Source organism: Euphorbia lathyris, chromosome 10 (assembly GCF_963576675.1).
Source record: "Euphorbia lathyris chromosome 10, ddEupLath1.1, whole genome shotgun sequence".
In the NCBI taxonomy this organism is placed as follows: domain Eukaryota; kingdom Viridiplantae; phylum Streptophyta; class Magnoliopsida; order Malpighiales; family Euphorbiaceae; genus Euphorbia; species Euphorbia lathyris.
Genome location: NC_088919.1, coordinates 40,453,992 through 40,472,773, shown reverse-complemented (window position 1 = coordinate 40,472,773; position 18,782 = coordinate 40,453,992). Strand labels below are relative to the sequence as shown.

The following is an 18,782-nucleotide window of genomic DNA, read 5'->3' as shown; positions in this document are numbered from 1 at the left end:
GAAGCTTCATTCAACAAGAGAACTAGAACAAGCCATTACGCTGACCAAATTTCTACGCAAAGTTCTCCAAGCAAAAGCAAAGCAACCTTACACTAAATTTCATATCTTTTGTGTAAAAGTCTAGAGTGATTATTCAATCATCTAAGGTGTCTTAGCAATCATTGTTTAGGACAAACACTTATCATTTCTAGAGATTAGAAAGGAGAGGCTGAGTACTCGGTTATAGTACTCAGCGAGAGATTAGGATTGAGTAGAGGTATAGAGGAAGGTACTCTTGTTATACTCAGTTGCTAAGATTGTAAAAGGTTTGAGGCTCTACCTTTAAAGAGCTCAGTAGAGGATTCGAAAGCTCGGAACGTGTTCCGGGGACAGGACGTAGGCTTGGAGGCCGAACCTGGATAAATCTGCTGAGTAACATCTTTCTAACCTTAAACTCCTTAATATATAAATTGCTTGCTTAATACTAAAACTGACCAAGTAAAGAGGTCAAGCTGAGTTGTGCAATACTGAGTAGCTGAGTTCAGGAATAGACTTAAGTGCTATCTCCTGACTCAACGACAGAAGCTGACTTAGTCACAAGTTGACTAAGCTAGTGTCTTAACTCACTCAGCGCGCTGTCCAAATCTTCAAAGTAAAAGAATTTCAGACTTAACGTTGAAAGAAAGTTTAAATAGTTCCTAACCCCCCCTTGGAACTATACTTGTAACATTATAAGGGACCAACATAACCTACTATCCTTACCCCTACCCCTACCCCTACCCCTACCCCTACCATTACCGTGGACTAGCTTATTTACCCGCAACCCTTGCATATTTGACACCACCCCCGGGTCCTGGGTGGCGTGCCGCTTCGGGGCGACGACCTAGCAACCCTTGCACATTTATCACTACATCCGGGTCTAGGAAGTGCAGCGCGTCGCTGAGTAGGGAACGCCCCAACGGTATTTATAGTATGGTTCATGTCATAAGATGTGGCTAAGTTTTACGTTAGCCGCCACAAACCTACCGCAACCCTCCTCATTTGTCCGGGCTTGGGACCGGCTGTAAAAGCCACCAAGTGACCCTCACAGGCGGAGTTTACAAGCGGACTTACATGATATAAAAAAATGTTCCGACTTTTGAAAAGTCAAAAGGAGAATTTTTTTATACAAGATTATTCTTTTGTCACGTCATCATTTTTTACGGGATTAACTGAAAACCCTCAATTTGCTAACGATGAAATTATGGTTTCTAAGTTTGAAAAAATAAATAAAGAACGTCATATGTATATCAATGTAATCACATATTTGTTTTTGGAATTAACCCTTATTTATATATTTTTTCTGTTCGGTTGTCCCCCACAAATAATTTTATATAATATTTTCTATAGTTAATAATGAAAGGAGATTGGAAATTATTATTTATAGTAAGAAAAACAAAATATATTTTCCTCAAAACATGATTTTTAATTTTTTTAATAAAATAGAATAATTATATTACTGAATTTAATTATTAGTTTTTAATATAGTTTAAATATTATATAAATATATTTTACAATTAATAAATTGAGGAATTATTTTCATCTAAGTATGTGATAAAATATTTTTAAAACAACAAAATATAAAAGGGAAAGACAGCTCATCCCTGGTTGCATGGTATAAAAAAGCTCTTAGCACAAAAATCAAAATGGGAGGGCATTGATTTCGGATTTCTCGTCCCTCAACAAGTCTACAGAAGCCGTACTCAGTCCCTAGAAGCAGAGTCTTGCAGTAGAGTTTGGGATTTACTTATGGCTTGCCGGACGAAAGTGCAATCCGGTGATGGGAATGATCGTGGTGTGGTGGATAGACCATCAATTTATCATTTCTTCAAGATAATCCTTTCTACTACTTTGGAAGAAAAGAAGATGGTAAATTCTCCTATCTATTTAACTCTTTTCGTTTCGTGCATCTAACAGATAGTGTTTGATTTGCAAAACATTATATTCTCAGTGTATTTTCTGTTTAGGGTTCCAATTCAATTAAGTTAAGCTACATTTTTCATGGCGGTTGTTTAAGTAACCAAACAGAACTTAAAAATTCAAAATCATCAATTGGATTTTAATTGAAACTTCAGACCTCAATTCCTCAATTGAGATCTTCAAATTTATCTTAATCTACAAATTAGTGTATGGCTACAAACTTTACATTTCATTAACCTATAAAGTTCAAAGTCCACTTCCTCAACTAAATATATGAAGAATGCTGACTTCAGCTTGTTCAGCAGAGATAGCTTGCTAAAATGATTCTGTTTACCAAAAGGATTAAATTACCCATATAGATTGTGATTGAATGAACATTGATTCTATATGATTGAACGAACAAGATTTTATTTCTAGATAATTGGAAATCAAATTTACCCATATAGTTTACCTGAGAGGTGAAATACATCGGGGGAATGTGTTGTCTTAGCCCAAATTTTGTGATCCAGTCATTTGCAGATGATCGAAGCAATGATTTTCAATATGAGTTATGACCATTGCTCCATATATAGGATGCTATATGTATATTGTTTAAATGGATATTTATGCCTAAATTACATTAATTAGACGATATGAAATTACACCAGTGTTTTGACTTGATTGAAACTCCTGCAGCGGATTCCATATAAATTTGTTAAAAGATTTGGGAATGAACTCACAGATGTTGCTGATCTCATTGTTCCTAATGGCCGTGTTTGGAAAGTAGGGCTATCAAAAGCACGAAATAAAATATGGTTCGACGATGGCTGGCAAAACTTTGCAGAACATCATTCAATCGGCAATGGACACTTTCTACTCTTTGGATATAGAGGTTTATGCAGTTTCGATGTTTTCATATTTGATGCAACTGCTTCTGAAATTGATTATCCGTGTGATAATGAAGGCCCGAGTTATGATGAGATCCATCTAACAAGAAATGAGGTTGAAATGCCAGATGATAGCCCTTCTATGATGTTGAATTCTGCAATTTTGTCTCCATCTAGTAGTTCTTTGAAAAGCAAACTTTCTGATGCAAGTGAAAATAAAAGGGACTCCAGTGAAACACACTCTAAATTGGAGCAGAAACTTCAAATGAACAGAAGTAGAGGTCCTGCGTCTATGGCGAGTCGAGATTTTGAACATCTTAGCACAAGGAACAGCAGGCTGAAGGTGGATCAGTTGGTTGAGATAATTGATATTGACGACAATCAAACAAGAAGAGAGAAACTGGGCAAACACAGAATTTCAGAGTTAGAACAATTGGAACAGGAGAGTGGTAGAGTTAAATGTGGATCTGGTAAGATCTTTACAGCATTTGGAGTCTCTTTCCACAAAATGCTGCTCTCAAAACCCGTTTCTCTTGTATTTATTTCTTTCCTAAATATTGAATTTATCAAGTTCAGGTGAAACAGAATCATCAGCTGAATGTGAAGATAAAGAAATAGAAATCGCTACGACTAGAAAGTTCAAATGTGCCAAGGCTACTCCAGAAAGTGAGAGGGCAATGGCTGCTGCTAGGAAGTACATGCCTAAAAATCCTTCTTTTATGATTACTTTGCGTCCATATAATTTTAATAATACCAGACTGGTAAGCCTTTAAACGAGATGTCAATGACTGAATCCTTTCAATTTTTCGATTGAAATAAGATTAGCTGTAGCTCATCCTACATTATATTGCAGTATGTGCCGAGTAGTTTTCACAGGTATCTAAATGATGCTCGTAGGCAGATGAAACTTCAAGTTGCTGATGGAAGGGAATGGGAAGTTCATCTCGTTCAAGGAGGGTGTAACCGTTGGGATATTGGAGGAGGATGGAATGCATTTTCTACAGACAATAATCTGGAAAAAGGAGATGTTTGTGTCTTTGAGCTGCTGAAAAACAAAGAGGTGCTGAAAGTTTCAATTTTTCGTGCATCTGAAGATGGTAGGCATGAGAATTGAATCCAAAGTTAAAAAGGTACTCTACATTACCCCCATTTGATTGGTTAGTTCTCTTTATTAGGTAGAAATTATACTTGCCATATGACAAAGTTCTGTTGTGAAGAGTCATACTTGTATAGCTACTTATACAACCAGATTATAGATTCAATCTTACTTGAGTCATTTCACTTTTTTCCTTTCTGCAGCTCATATAAAGCAGGCTGATGGCAGGAAGAAACTCGTCAATGAACTCTAGCATTTTTTTTTTTTTGCTATCTATGACGTACACTAGCAAGGTTATGAACTGAGCGGTAAAGAGATGCCTTGTTAGCTTGAAGAAAGGTATTTTGTAGTTTTTTTTTTTTTTTTTTTTTTGTGTCTTGCCAGTTTATATGAAGATGCAAGGGTTTTCTTATTATTAACAGTAGAAACTACAAGTTTGCATTCAATCTTCTTTCAGCTGATCTTAACGAATATCAGAGAACAATGCTGTCTGTTTGTTTGTTTTCTTTAATAGCTCTTTTTTACTGCTTTACTCTTAAGTAGTAGATATAAAGTGTTTGGTTAGGATTAAAAAACAAGTACAAATAGCTCTTTTGGAAGAAAAATAAGCTAATATGTACCATCTACCAATAACAACAGCCGAGTCAAACAGTAAACAGCTTGAAATTGACTAATAATGAGAAGCTGTTTAGCACTAAAATGGGGCTTTGTGATTAATATCAAGTTTCTCATTGTATAGAAGTTGTTTTGTCATTGAATTATGCAAATTTAGATTGTCTATGATGAGATTGTCAATTGGGTGAAGTGTTTTACATAAGATTTTTTTCCCACAAGGATCAGTCTTTTTATTTTATTTTTTGGGGCTGGGGAAGTTGAAACAGGAGGAGGCTGGAAACAGCCCAAGAACAAAACACAACAACTGAGATTTAATCGCATGATCTGAACTAATGTCGCATCGAATTTCGAATAAAATTCTCGGGTGCATATAGGAAACATATCACATTCGTGATTAGTGATGGATTCAAGATTCACTAATAGGGTTCAATATATATGATGACGACATCAAGTTGATAAAAACTGATAAAACGGTTAATTGGGAGAACTTGAGTCTATACAGGGCTCAAAGCGAAGCAACTGACGAGCATTAGAGCCATCGACTTCAGCTAAGGTGTGGGCATGTTTTCGCTGGACATCTTCCTTCCTTTTTTTGTTAAATTATTGTTTAGTCTCCGTTCCTTTTTGGTTAAATTATTGTTTTGTCTTCTTACTTTTAGAGTTAGAGGTGCATAAATTCATCTTTTTGAAAGATGTAGCGAATCTTTATCATTTTTATCAAATTAAAATCAGATTTCTCTCTTTGAAAGTAAGAGTTTATACCTATGAATTGAGAATTTTGCTATTCCTTCAAGTTTTAAGTTGTAAAATTGGAGGTTTATGGTCCTTCTTGGTTTGAGAATTCTTTAAAGGTTTTTAGGTCAAAATTTTCACTTTTTTCTTGCTTTTGTATGTGTGTGTATAATTGAAATATTTTGTGTGCTTTAACCCTAAAAAAAAAAAAATTAAAGCTCTTTATGCAGATTCAATAAAATTTGTCAAGTGAATGCTAAAACCTTCTTGTGACCTCTCTCACTGTTACTCATCTCTACTCATGATGACTCTAGGAGAGAGTTCGTTTGAAATTTACAAATTCAATCCGCTGCGCGATTATAGATATGCTTAAAAGGAAGTTTAATCCTATCAAATTAATCCTATCAAATAAATCCACTGCTCTGTGGGATTACATGTATGATTAATACATATATGAACAAAATGAAGTTTAATCCTATCAAATATGCATATTGAAATGCCATTAATTAATCCACCCGAAAGAAAAAAATTGTACTGGTAAAAAACAGTTAACTTTATAGTTTGGTTTTCTATAAGAAAATAGAATAGACAATCAACATAATTTAGCTGTAGATCTTCTTATAAGAAAAGAGAATAGACAATCAACATAAGTTAGTTGTGGGCTTTTTATATGAAAATTATATCTAATTATAAATTAAAATTAAATTATGCTACAAGACTTAATTATCAATATGTCCTATTTTTTACATGTCACAAATAAAACATAATTTTATGTTCTAATTTATAAGTTTGAGACCTAATTCATAAATCTAAAACCCTAAAAAATATATCTTAGACCCATAATTTATAAAACTTTAATTTTAAGATATAAACAACAACAACAACAACAACAAAGCCTTAGTCCCGAAATGATTCGGGGTCGGCTAACATGAACCATCATATAAAACCGTGAAATCAAGTCGTGTCAGCGGCACAAATTCGCTCCCTTCACCCCGTCCTATCTACTACCATATTTTCCTCAATTCCCAGTAAACTCATATCACTCTCGATTACTCTCCTCCAAGTTTGCTTAGGTCTTCTCCTACCCCTCACCACTACATCCCTTTGCCACTCTTCGGTTCTCCTAACCAGCGCATCAAGCGCTCTACGTCTCACATGGCCAAACCACCTTAGTCGGTTTTCTCTCATTTTATTTTCAATAGAGGTGACCCCCTACTTTTGTCCTAATTATTTCATTACTCACCCGATCCTTTCTCGTACGACCACACATCCATCTCAACATACGCATCTCCGCCACCGACATCTTATGGATGTGGCAGTGTTTCACTGTCCAATACTCCGTACCATATAATAATGCTGGTCTAATTGCCGTCCGATAGAATTTTCCCTTCAATCTATTAGGCATGTCGGGGTCACAAAGGAAACCCGTAGCACTCTTCCACTTCGACCAACCAGCTTTAATCCTATGAGCAACATCTCCATCTACTTCTCCATCCGTTTGGATAATAGATCCTAAATACCGGAAGCAATCTGAGGCCTGAACAACTCTCCCATCTAGGGTGATTGTCCCTGTCTCCCTACTCCTATGGCCGCTAAACTTACACTCCAAATATTTTGTCTTACTTCGGCTCAACTTAAAGCCTCTAGATTCTAGAGTTTGTCTCCATAGTTCCAACTTCCTCTCCACTCCTTCTTTCGTCTCATCAACCAACACAATATCATCTGCAAACAGCATGCACCATGGTATACCATCTTGAAGTGAACTTGTTAGTTCATCCATAACGATTGTAAAAAGAAATGGGCTTAGTGCGGAACCTTGATGCACTCCAATCGTAATAGGAAACTCTTCAGTCTTCCCAACACTAGTGCGTACACTCGTGCATGCTCCCTCATACATGTCCTTTATGATGTCAATATATTTCCGCGAAATGCCTTTCCTTATCAAGGCCCACCAAAGTACTTCCCTTGGTACCTTACCATATGCTTTCTCCAAGTCAATGAAAACCATATGCAAGTCTTTCTTCTTATTTCGATAATGCTCCATTAATTGTCTCATTAGATGGATGGCTTCCATAGTTGATCTTCCCGGCATAAAGCCAAACTGGTTTTCCGAGATCTTCACCGTCCTCCTTAGCCTTTGTTCGATCACTCGCTCCCAAAGTTTCATAGTGTGACTCATTAATTTGATTCCCCGATAGTTGGCACAATCTTGGACATCGCCTTTGTTCTTATACAAATGGATTAAGATACTTTTCCTCCATTCTGATGGCATCTTATTGTTTCTCCAAATTTTGTTGAAGAAAGTCGTCAACCATTCGATTCCTCTTTCTCCCAAACATCTCCAAATCTCAATAGGGATTCCATCAGGTCCTACTGCTTTCTTCAACTTCATCTTACTTAATGCCATTTTGACTTCACCCATTTGAATTCTCCGCAGACATTCATGATTTATCATATCGTGATGGATACTTATATCTCCAACATCTTGTCTGCGATCTCCATTAAATAAGTCATCAAAATAAGACCTCCATCGTTCCTTAATATCCTTATCTCCAACTAGGACTTTCTGGTCCACATCCTTCACACATTTAACTTTTCTGAGGTCTCGCGTCTTCCTATCTCTCATCCGAGCAATTCTATATATGTCTTTTTCCCCTTCTTTCGTATCCAATCTTGTATACAGATCCCGATTCACCTTTGCTCTAGCATCTCGTATGACCTTCTTTACTTCCCTTTTAGCCTCTTTGTATTTTTCGTAGTTCTCGTCACTCCTACATTTCCCCAATATTTTATAAGATTCTCGCTTACTCTTTACTGCTGGTCGTACTTCTTCTGTCCACCAAGATGTGTCCTTACCCGGTGGCATGCTACCTTTAGATTCCCCTAAAACTTCCTTCGCTACTTCCCTTATACTATGCTCCATCTTAGTCCATATCGAATCTATATCTAAATCCATATTACAAGTCCAAACATCTTTTTTGGTCATCTCATCCACAAATTTTTGTTGATTCTCCCCTTGCAATTTCCACCACTTAATCTTAGTCTCTATTTATGGTGTTTGTTTTCTTATACATTTCCTACTTCGAAAATCAAACACCACTACTCTATGTTGGGTTGTCGTACTCTCACCAGGGATCACCTATGTAAATTTATCAAATAAAAAATTTAGTAATGATAAGGCTTGTTTAGAAAATGGATAGAGAACTTTACATGAAAATTCAGATTTGAAAAATTATTTAGAAATATGTTAAGCATTAATTTAAATAATATCAAACTAAAAAAATAATTTTTTTATATATATATATTTTAAGAACTAGGTTTTATGAATTAGGGGTTTAAGATATATTTTTTAGGATTTGAGATTTATGAATTGAGATCTAAAACTTATAAATTAGGGTATAACATCATATTTTATTTATGATATTTAGAAAATAATGATATATTTAAAATTAAGTTTGGTAATAGAGTTAATTGTAATTTTATAATCATATATACTTTTGATGGGTGCCCGCTATGGTTACTTTGTTTTTTACAAAGTACCGTTACTTGGTGTGGTTTTCACCATCGGATGATGGAGCAGAAAATTAATCCGATGGTGAAAACCACACCAAGTAACGGTACTTTGTAAAAAACAAAGTAACCACATCTTATTGTTATTTTGTTATATCATATTTTATTTCTACTTTGTATTTTTATTATCAGTAAATCAAAAATTTATACCAAACATGCAAAGTAAAAATGCAAAACAATGTTTCTCTAAAAAATAACAAAATAAAATTACGGATTCTTTCTAGAATAAGAAAAAGGGGAAAATTACAAAATTAGGTCAAATAAGATGTCATTTACATATTTAGACCAATTACCCAAACTATTACATATTTGTACTATTTATTTATTGACTTTCCCAAAATGCTCTTCAAATATTATAGACCTAATACACAAATAACCCTCTGAACTTGTCCAAATGTTACAACTGCCCCCTTCAACTTTCAATTGTAATAACTTACCCTTTAAACTTGTCCAATTGTCAAACATAACCCCAAATTTGAATTTTTTTACCCCGTACTTGAAGCAATCGTAAAAACGTTTCTACGGATTCGTATCACGCCGAAGATCTGATTATCACACTTTACGAACGTTGCAGCTTTTGTATTTCACGTTTTCTTTAATTGCAGTCTATGTCAGCAATTTGAGGTTATGTTTTACAATTGGACAAGTTTGAGGGGTTATGTTTTACAATTGTATAAGTTTGAGGGGTAAGTTGTTACAATTGAAAGTTCGGAGGGGGAGGCAATTGCAAGATTTAAACAAGTTCAGGGGTTATTTGTGTATTAGGCCTCATATTTAACTAAATTTTGTAATTTTGAAGAAAAAGGGCAAAAGCACTCAAGAAAATGGAAACTTTGTTAGGCTTGGAGTTATATTGTATAAGATGGTTTTTGGCCATAAAAAGAAAAAGACAAATTATATTAGTAATTTGTTTAGGATAAAGTACAAAAATTAACCGTGTAATTATAGGAGGAAAACATATTGAACATATTACATATTGTAAATTCAACAATTTTCAAACTCCATTAAATATACACTCTTGTTTTGATTTAGTTAATGTTTGTTATTACTATGTACTATTATGATTTGATGTTGTATTAACAAAAAAATTTCTGTTTAAAAAAAAACAAAACTAATTGTTACTATGTTTGTCTTTTCACTTTAAAATAAAAGTTTTAGATGTTTTGTTAGATAAATTGAAAAGTAATCGTTTATAAAAAAATAAAAATCCTTAAAAAACAGTATTTTCCAGCAACAAATAAGTAGGACCTAAAATCTATTTTCTTTAGTATAACTAAATTTATATCTTAAAGGAAAATGTATACTGAAATTCAGATTTGAAAAATTATTTATAACTATGTCAAGTAATGATTTTGAATTATGTCAAATTAGTAAAATTAATATTTTTAATATATTTTAAGAATTAGAATCTATAAATTAAATGTTTAGAATATATTTTTTAAAATTTTAAAATTTATGAATTAAATTAAAAAATTTTAAATTAGAATATAAAATATTTTACAAGTAATATATAAAAATTAAATTTAATAATATAATTTAATTATATAAAAATTAAATTTAATAATATAATTTAATTGTAATTTTGTAGTACTGATCCTGCCTTAAATGGGATCGAAGTTGGTGAGTCTTGAGTATTTGAGCTTGGGGAGAACCGACTCTTTCTCAAAATAATTAAAGAAGCCTTTCGATAATCACCCCTCACTCAACAAAAGCAGATCTTATGGCTGGCAGGAGGAAAATGCAACCCAGTGATCACCGCCGGTCAAATTGTACTGTGGATAGACCACCCCTTTGTCATTTCTTCAAGATAATCCTTGCTAGCACTATCGAAGAAAGGAAGCTGGTACTCTCATCTCTAACTAATTAACTCTTTTCCTTACTTGCATGCAACGATTATTCTGCAAATTTTCCTCTGCAAAAACACATCATTTTCTGTTTAGAAATCCATTTAATTAGGGCACAATTTTCGTGGTTTTGGGTAAATTATATCCATGGCCACTGAACTTTATCCAATTTTAGAGTTGTGGCTACTGGACTTCCATTATTATAGGTATGTTCACTGAACTTTACACTTTTTAGAACCTATGACCATAGGAATTTTAATTCTTGAGAATTTTCCTTTGAGGTGGTTTAGGTTTTGTTGGGGTTTTAGGTTTTGTTGAGGGTAGGAGTGACTTAGATAGAGAAAGTAAAAAAAAAAAAAAGTGATTTTGAAATATGGTTTCATGGTAAATGTCTTTGAGAACAATTTTAATTCTTGCATATTTTCATTTTGAGTTCATTTACGGTCATTTTGAAGAGTTAAAGAGTTAGTTAAAGTTGAGTGACCACCGTTCAGTGGCCAACACGGTTAAGAATTGAAGAATTGAAGTTTCATTGACCTCAATGTTGAAATGGGTAAAGTTCAGTGGCCACGGGTGTATTTTACCCTGGTTCTGTTCTGTTTTTAAGTAACCTAACACTTTTAATTGCAAAATTATAGTGTGTGGGTTACAATTTTATTGCCCTACAATGTTCAAATTCCAGTTAATCTGAACTAAAAGTAGCAAGAATGACCTCAACTTTGCTAAAATTCATTTTGTTAATAAAGGATTACGAATACTTTATTACATGCATGTTTCATGTTTTCTCTCAAAAAGCTGCTAAATAAAAACTGCAGATTGTGATTTAAGAACAAGATATGATTTCTAGATAGTTGGAAATCAAATTATCCATATAGTCGATCTGAGAGCTGAAATAAAATTGGGGGAATTTGTTGCTTTTAGGCAACTTTTTTGTCATCCAATCATTTGCAGTTGCAGATGATCTAAGCAGTGATTTTGATTATGGTTATATGTATATTATATATAAATGAATGTTTGTCCCTAAATTACTTTGATTGGTTAATATGCAATTACACCAGTATTCTAACTTGATTGAAGCTCGTGCAGCACATTCCACGTAAATTTGTTAAAGAATTTGGGGATGAACTCACTGATGTTGCTGATCTCATTGTCCCTAATGGCCGTGTTTGGAAAGTCGGGCTATCAAAAGAACGGAATAATATATGGTTCGATGATGGCTGGCAAATGTTTGCAGAACATCATTCTATCTGCCATGGGCACTTACTAGTCTTTGCATATACAGGTTTCTGCAGCTTCAATGTTTTCATATTTGATACAACTGCTTCTGAAATTGAGTATCCATGCAATAATGAAGGCCCCAGTTTTAATGAGAACGGCGGAATAAGAAATGAGGTTGAAATGCAAGATGATAATCCATCTGAGATGTTGTTGAATTCTATAACTTCATCAACATCTAATCGCTCGTTGAAAAGGAAACTTTCTGATGCAAGTGCCACTAAAAGAGACTCCAGTGAAACACATCCCAAATCAGAGCCGGAACTTCGGATGAAGAGAAGGAGTGGTACAGGTACGGCTTCTATGGTGATTCAAGATTTTGAACACCTTGGCACGAGGAACAAAAGGCTGAAGGTGGAGCACTCGGTTGAGAAAACTGACATTGATGATAATGAAACAAGAAAGAAACTGCGCAAAGGCAAACCCGGAAATTTGAAGTTAGATGAACCTTTGGCTGATGAACAGAAAAGCAGTAAAATAACATCGCGTTCTGGTAAGATCTTTACAGTATTAGGATTTGCTTTCTATAAAATACTGTTCTCGAAACTATTTCTTCCTAAATATCGAATTTATCAATTTCAGATGAAACTGAGTCATTAGCTGAATGTGAAGACAAAAAAGTAGAAATTATTACCAGTGGAAGATTTGAGCTTAACGACGCTACCCCAGAAAGTGCGAGGGCAATCTGTGCTGCTAAGAAGTACATGCCTAAAAATCCTTCTTTTATGGTTGTGTTGACTGCAGCTAATGTCCGCACTAGCAAGCTGGTAAACCTTTCTATGAGATATGACAATGAAGTTTTTCAATTTTGACATTGAAATAAGCTTAGCTGTAGCTCATCTTGCGTTCTTTCTTTCGCAGTATGTGCCGTTGAGATTTGGCAAGTATCTCAAAGATGTTAGTCTTATCAAACTTCAAGTTTCTGATGCAAGAGAATGGGAAGTTATTCTCTATAAAAAATACAAACGTTGCGATTTTGGAGTGGGTTGGAGCACATTTTGTAGGGACAATAATCTCAATGAAGGAGATGTTTGTGTGTTTGAGCTGGTGAAAAACAAAGAGGTTCTGAAAGTTTCGATATTTCATGCAATTTAAGATGGTAGGCATGAGAGTTGAATCTAAAGGTAAGAGGTACTACTCTACATTACCTCATTTGATTGGTTGTTTCTGCTTCTTTGGTAGAAATTACTACCTACCATATGAGCAAGTTCTGTTACACGATTTACCAGATTTTAGATTCAGTTTACTTATTTACTTATATGTTTGTTGTTCGGAAGCTCGCAGGCGCCCAAACGTCTTTTTGCTTCTTGTAATATGTCACGGCTAGTATGAAGGTTAGTGAAAGAATGACCAAGACAATGCTTAACATGTTAACTGGAAGAATGGTATTTTGTAGTTTTATGTGTCTTCTTGCTCTAGTGTGTATGAAGATGTAATGCTTTGTTTTTTTGTTGTTGTTATATATGTTTGGCATCAATGGAATTAGAACTGAGACTTTTCATGCAATCTTGTTTCGTCCGGTCTCAATTAGTATCAGAGCAAAGCTGACAAAACACGTATTGCTTGAAATTGGGGGATAATGAGAAAAAAAGGCTGTAATAAACTCTCATCTAGGGCATGCAAAACCGAAAAACCAAAAAACCCCGAACCGAACCATCGTTGGTTATGTCCACCAACAGCAGCAGCAACACTGCAAGACGGACCTTAATGGCTTGATTGGATGGAGGGGTTTTGGAAGAGTTAGTAATAATCTTTCATAAAACTAAGTTTGTGTTAACTTTTGCGAACCTTTCCTTTACTAACCTTCCGAATCCCTTGTTCTAATCAAGGATATGGGTTTTTAAGTTTTTGCAAGATGATTCTTCTTCTGATTCCTTAATACGTAGAGTACTGATTTGCTTGAATGACTGTTTTGATGATTAATAGTGAATATTGTCTGTATTTGAAATCTTACGAGCTGAATCTTTGAGATACATAAGCTCTCTTTCTTAATAGACAGTTTAATTCAACATAAACAGAATAACAGAATTTTCACATAGTTGCAATTACTTTTCTGAAATATTATTATTACTAAGGCCAGTGTCTGATTAATAAGGTCAGTGTACGATAATCGATCTGTATCAAAGTTAATTATCACCAACGGGACTTCCAAAAATCATAAATCGAGAGATTTGAGTTGATGTGATGTCATTAGCTTCTTAAATGTTTTTTTTTTTTTTTTAATGGATTAGCTTCTTAAATGTTGAATATTATAGGTTTAACTATATTAATATGTTATAATAATTCTATGCTATTATATTATTACAACAGGTAGACATTATGGTTACTTTGTTTCTAACAAAGTAACTGTTACTTTGTCTTTTTTCACCATTGGATAATGATTTTGTTTTTTTTCTCCATTGAATTAATTTTCTATCTCGTCATCTAATAGTGAAAAAAACAAAATAATCGCTACTTTGTTTTTAACAAAGTAACCATAGTTTGCACCATTACTAGTATGTTATGGTTTATTATGTTGTTATTTGATAAAATTGAAAATTAAGTACGAAAAATTATATATTGAATGTAGTTATTTGAAAAATTTGAAAATTAAGTGTGAATTTTAAATATTGAATATTACAAGTGTTAAACGTAATAAATAAATATTTGGAAAATATTTTTTTGTCTACAATATTAAAAATAAATATAAATGTTGAATATAAAAACATTAATTGATAATGTTCAATTTAAAATTTTAAGTTTTTTTTTAACAGATGAAAGGGCACTAGACCCCGAAAACAAACAAACGAAACTCAATGAGGATCCTGAGCTCTTCTAAGAATGCAAGAACCAGATTTATCAGAAATAAGGATATACCTAAGGCCTGCAGGGGGCTCGTCACACTCGTGATGCCTAAACTTATTGATCCTGTGAAATTTATCAAAAAATATGTCACTCTATTCCCTTCACGGAGGGTGTGAACAACTTTGACCTCCCAATCGTATCCTGACCTCTTCTGACACTCTTCTATTAATCAGTAGTACCTGTGAGAGCTCTGTGCTTCCTCATTGATCAGTAGTATCCGTTTCAAAGACGACCTTCTTCTAACCCATTCTCCAAGTCAATTCCATTCCGTAATATATACCCCATAATTCCGCTAATAAAACAGCACAGATTCCCAAATTATAAACATAGCCTCTCAGCCAATTTCCCGCATTGTCCTGTGCCAGTCCCCCACAAGCCGCCCAGCCCGGATCACCGTTACATGCCCCATCGCAGTTGATCTTGATCCACTCATCCGCTGGCAGGTTCCACTTCACCAAACGATCGTAACAGTGGGGCAGCAACAGTCGATGATCATATTAATATTTTGAATAGTGAAAGAATTGTAATTATCAAGAATAACCTAATTATTAATATTTTGGTAGAATCAATAATTCTAAATGACGGTATTAATTTTTGAAATATTATTAATAAGGAAATCATATCGGGGATGGAGCTAGGAGGGCCACCGACCTTCCGGCTCATGAGAAAAGCCCTTGAATGGATGATATGGATAAGAGCCCCCTCAACTATGGCAGGTTAGGAAAAAGAGGAGGCTAAACGGTTTTTTTTTTTTTTTTTTTTTTTTAGAGGGAGGCTTACTTCCTTTTAATTTTTTCATTATTTATTGTAGAAAGGTCCGTTTCAATTTTTGATCGGCACTCTTATAGTTTAAAAATTTACAAAATGTTATTTTGAGGTACATTCCGTTAGTAAACACATGCTAAATTGACTAACAGAGTTAAAAAAAATCAAAAGTCAAAGAAAAAAAAAGTTAATTTTATCTTTATATTTATTTATTTTATAAATTGACCCCTTATTATCTAATTATCACAAACAAATCCAAAAATAAAATTGAGCGAGAGCAAATGAGTTGTTTGCTCGAGAGCTTGACTCGGTATTCTATGGTTAAGAGATTTAAGTTTTTGAGGAGGGGAGTCCAATTAATTCGGGAAGTGGTAAAATAGTAAGATAATTATTTTGGGATATTTATGGAAAACACATGAGTACTGTCATTTTGGTTTTATCTCTTATTGTTATAACTCTGGAAATATTTTCTAGAGAATATCATCTATATACGCCTACTATAGTGGAAGAATTAATTTTCGAGATTGGTCGAGGATATAACCCAAAAATTAAGGGTGAACCACGTTAAATTATTGGTGTCATATTTATTGATTCATTTTGCTCGTCTTTGTTTTTGCGAATATTTTATTTTAATTCCCAACATTAGACTCATATTTGTAAACTTTTGAACCACCGCATTTACAAATTATTAATTCAAACTTTATTGTTATACTCTACCCCCACAAATTACTTAACAAAAAAGTTAAAATTTAATTCCTTCATCACAATTTGTTATTTTGACCAAGAATCAAAATTTGATATCAAAATTTTAGCATTGATAAAAAAAAGGGTAAAAAAACGTTCAGAGGACTTTGATCTTTTATTTTTTTTGGTTCATTAAGTTTCTAAATTTTTTTCGATACATTAAGCTTCTAATTTTTTATTTCTCTATCGCTTTAAGCACCTACGGATCCAAAAAAAATCCGCTTTGAAAATAAAATTCGGTTAACAGAGTGTTAATTATAACCCAAAATGAACATTTTGAACATTAAAAGCAAAAAAATAAAAAAAAAATCCAATTCTGTCGATAATCATAAATGTTTATGATTTTTGATTCATAATTTGAAATTGAAAATTCAACCCAACTAAACTAAAAGCATTGTTTTTGAACAACTTTTCAGAAATTTATTTAATCATGCTGTTGTTTTCATTAATGCTGAATCTTAAAATAGAAAAGTTGCAGGTGTAAATACAGTCAAAAAAGAATAATGTAAAAAATGGATAAAAAAGAAACACATGCAGGTTGGTTCTTCATGAGACCTATATCAAGATGCTAGTCCTTTTAAACCACAAATTATTTTATTCTTTGTTTTTATTAGGAATAACACTTACGATTTACTGTATGTAATATATTTAAGCATATTAAATATAATTAAAATTAATATGAAAAATGTAGTAACATGTAATCTCTTTGAATACTACATAATTAGAGGGTGTTTGTTTTAGCGTTTCGGATGAGCGTTTAGCGTTTCACTCCAAACCGCAGGAAATATAGTGTTTGGTTACGTTTAGATAACCGCAGCGTTTAGCATTTTCTCTGGAAACTGCAGCGTTTTGGAGCGTTTCACGAAAAGCTCCTATTTGGAGCTTTTCATAAACAGCTGTTTGTAGTTATTTGTTATTGACAAAATTATCCTTCTTATTTCTACAAAAATATGTTTATTTTTACATTATTTATATCTCTACAACATAATTACCGGAAGAATAAGGTTTTGTTGCATTCAATAAATTTTTTAATTTTTATATAGATTATTTTTATTAATTTATGTAACACATTTTTTATTTTATAATAGGATAATGTACAAAAATACCCCTAACATTTATAGCTAGGAGCAATTTTACCTTAACGTCTAAAACGGTGCAATTATACTCCTAATGTTGGCAGCCAAAATCAATTTTACCCCTAACATTGACAAGTTGGGTCAATTTGATAAATAATTTATCAAACTGTCTTCTTGGTCATGAATATTGTCATCTACACTTTACATGTGCATCATTTTATCATTGTAAGTAACATATCACAAACATATGATTAGACGTGAATTTTTTTTAAGAAAATAAAAAAATATTGTCTTTTGTACGAGTTGGACAAAAAAAATTCAAATATTTCACCGAATTTATAAATATTAATCTTCAATTTTATTATTAAATCACAAAAAAAGATATGGAATCTCTTTTTGAGAACTATTGGTATGTGCAATTGATGTAGAATAAGAAATAAAATATCTATGTTTTCTAATAATATCTGAAATCAACCCAACTTGCCAATGTTATGGGTAAAATTGATAATTAGCTGCCAGCGTTATGGGTCAAATTGCACCATTCTAGACGTTAAGAGTAAAATTTTCCTAGTTGTAAATGTTATGAGCATTTTTTTCATATTTTTCCTTTTATAATTTCATCGTTGATTAATTTAAAACATGTCCATTTCAGACATTTTAAATCCAAACAGCAACCGTTCAATATAATTTTACCAAACACTAGTAATTAAACAGCTAATAACAAACAGCTAACAGCTTAGTACAACTGCAAACAGCTAACAGCAACCGCAACAGGGCCTGTTTGGTTCAGCTGTTAGCTAACAGCGGTTGCGGTTGCTGTTAGCTGTTTGCAGTTGCAGTAAGCTGTTAGTTGCAGTAAGCTGTTAGCGGTTACTGTTAGTTGTTTGTTATTAGCTGTTTAATTACTAGTGTTTGGTAAAATTATATTGAACGGTTGCTGTTCGGATTTAAAATGTCTAAAATGGACATGTTTTAAATTAGGGCCTGTTTGTTTTACCTACTGTTTGCTGTTGCTGTTTGTGGTTACGGTTTGATATTGTTGTTTGCTGTTACGATTTGCTGTTTGCTGTTGGAAAAAGCTGCTTTTCCAAAAAGCAGAGTTTCTCTGCTTTTATAAAAGGTTGCTTTTCGAGTGTAAAAGGCAAATAGGAGATTACTAACCAAACATCTAATGCTGCCTTTCAGATGTAAAAGGCAAATAAGAGGTCACTAACCAAACACCTAAAACTCTCATTTTGAAGTGAAAAGGCAAAAATGAGTATGAAAATGAGCAACCAAACACCCCTTTAATCAACAATGAAATTATAAAAGGAAAAATGTGAAAAAATGCCCATAACGTTTACAACTAGGAATAATTTTACTCTTAATGTCTAAAATGGTACAATTTTATCCATAACGCTGGCAGCTAAGAGCAATC

General features: G+C 33.3%; 2 protein-coding genes across 5 annotated transcripts; both read left to right on the top strand.

The window, feature by feature from the left end:
• Positions 1-1,627: 1,627 nt before the first annotated feature.
• On the top strand, positions 1,628-4,426 carry LOC136209780 (B3 domain-containing transcription factor VRN1-like). 2 transcript variants are annotated; one of them, XM_066001364.1, is made up of 5 exons: positions 1,630-1,887; positions 2,614-3,274; positions 3,381-3,565; positions 3,658-3,934; positions 4,104-4,426. In XM_066001364.1, the coding sequence occupies exons 1-4, from the start codon at positions 1,768-1,770 to the stop codon at positions 3,916-3,918; spliced, it is 1,227 nt and encodes a 408-aa protein (XP_065857436.1). In that variant the 5' UTR covers positions 1,630-1,767; the 3' UTR covers positions 3,919-3,934; positions 4,104-4,426. The 2 variants fall into 2 exon arrangements, with proteins under 2 accessions (XP_065857437.1, XP_065857436.1); XM_066001365.1 differs by lacking the exon at positions 4,104-4,426 and having other exon boundaries at positions 1,628-1,887; positions 3,702-3,876.
• A 6,014-nt stretch (positions 4,427-10,440) lies between these two features.
• LOC136209465 (B3 domain-containing transcription factor VRN1-like) lies at positions 10,441-13,383 on the top strand. 3 transcript variants are annotated; one of them, XM_066000935.1, is made up of 5 exons: positions 10,441-10,660; positions 11,739-12,429; positions 12,519-12,703; positions 12,798-13,060; positions 13,221-13,383. In XM_066000935.1, the coding sequence occupies exons 1-4, from the start codon at positions 10,538-10,540 to the stop codon at positions 13,029-13,031; spliced, it is 1,233 nt and encodes a 410-aa protein (XP_065857007.1). In that variant the 5' UTR covers positions 10,441-10,537; the 3' UTR covers positions 13,032-13,060; positions 13,221-13,383. The 3 variants fall into 3 exon arrangements, with proteins under 3 accessions (XP_065857007.1, XP_065857006.1, XP_065857005.1); XM_066000934.1 differs by having other exon boundaries at positions 13,214-13,383; XM_066000933.1 differs by having other exon boundaries at positions 12,798-13,383.
• Positions 13,384-18,782: the final 5,399 nt, after the last annotated feature.

Coding starts and splice junctions, on each gene's coding strand:
- LOC136209465 (XM_066000935.1), top strand. CDS start 10,538: ATGGCTGGCAGGAGGAAAATGCAACCCAGTGATCACCGCCGGTCAAAT. Junction 10,661..11,738: donor CTATCGAAGAAAGGAAGCTG/GTACTCTCATCT, acceptor ACTTGATTGAAG/CTCGTGCAGCACATTCCACG. Junction 12,704..12,797: donor ATGTCCGCACTAGCAAGCTG/GTAAACCTTTCT, acceptor TTTCTTTCGCAG/TATGTGCCGTTGAGATTTGG.
- LOC136209780 (XM_066001364.1), top strand. CDS start 1,768: ATGGCTTGCCGGACGAAAGTGCAATCCGGTGATGGGAATGATCGTGGT. Junction 1,888..2,613: donor CTTTGGAAGAAAAGAAGATG/GTAAATTCTCCT, acceptor AAACTCCTGCAG/CGGATTCCATATAAATTTGT. Junction 3,566..3,657: donor ATTTTAATAATACCAGACTG/GTAAGCCTTTAA, acceptor ATTATATTGCAG/TATGTGCCGAGTAGTTTTCA.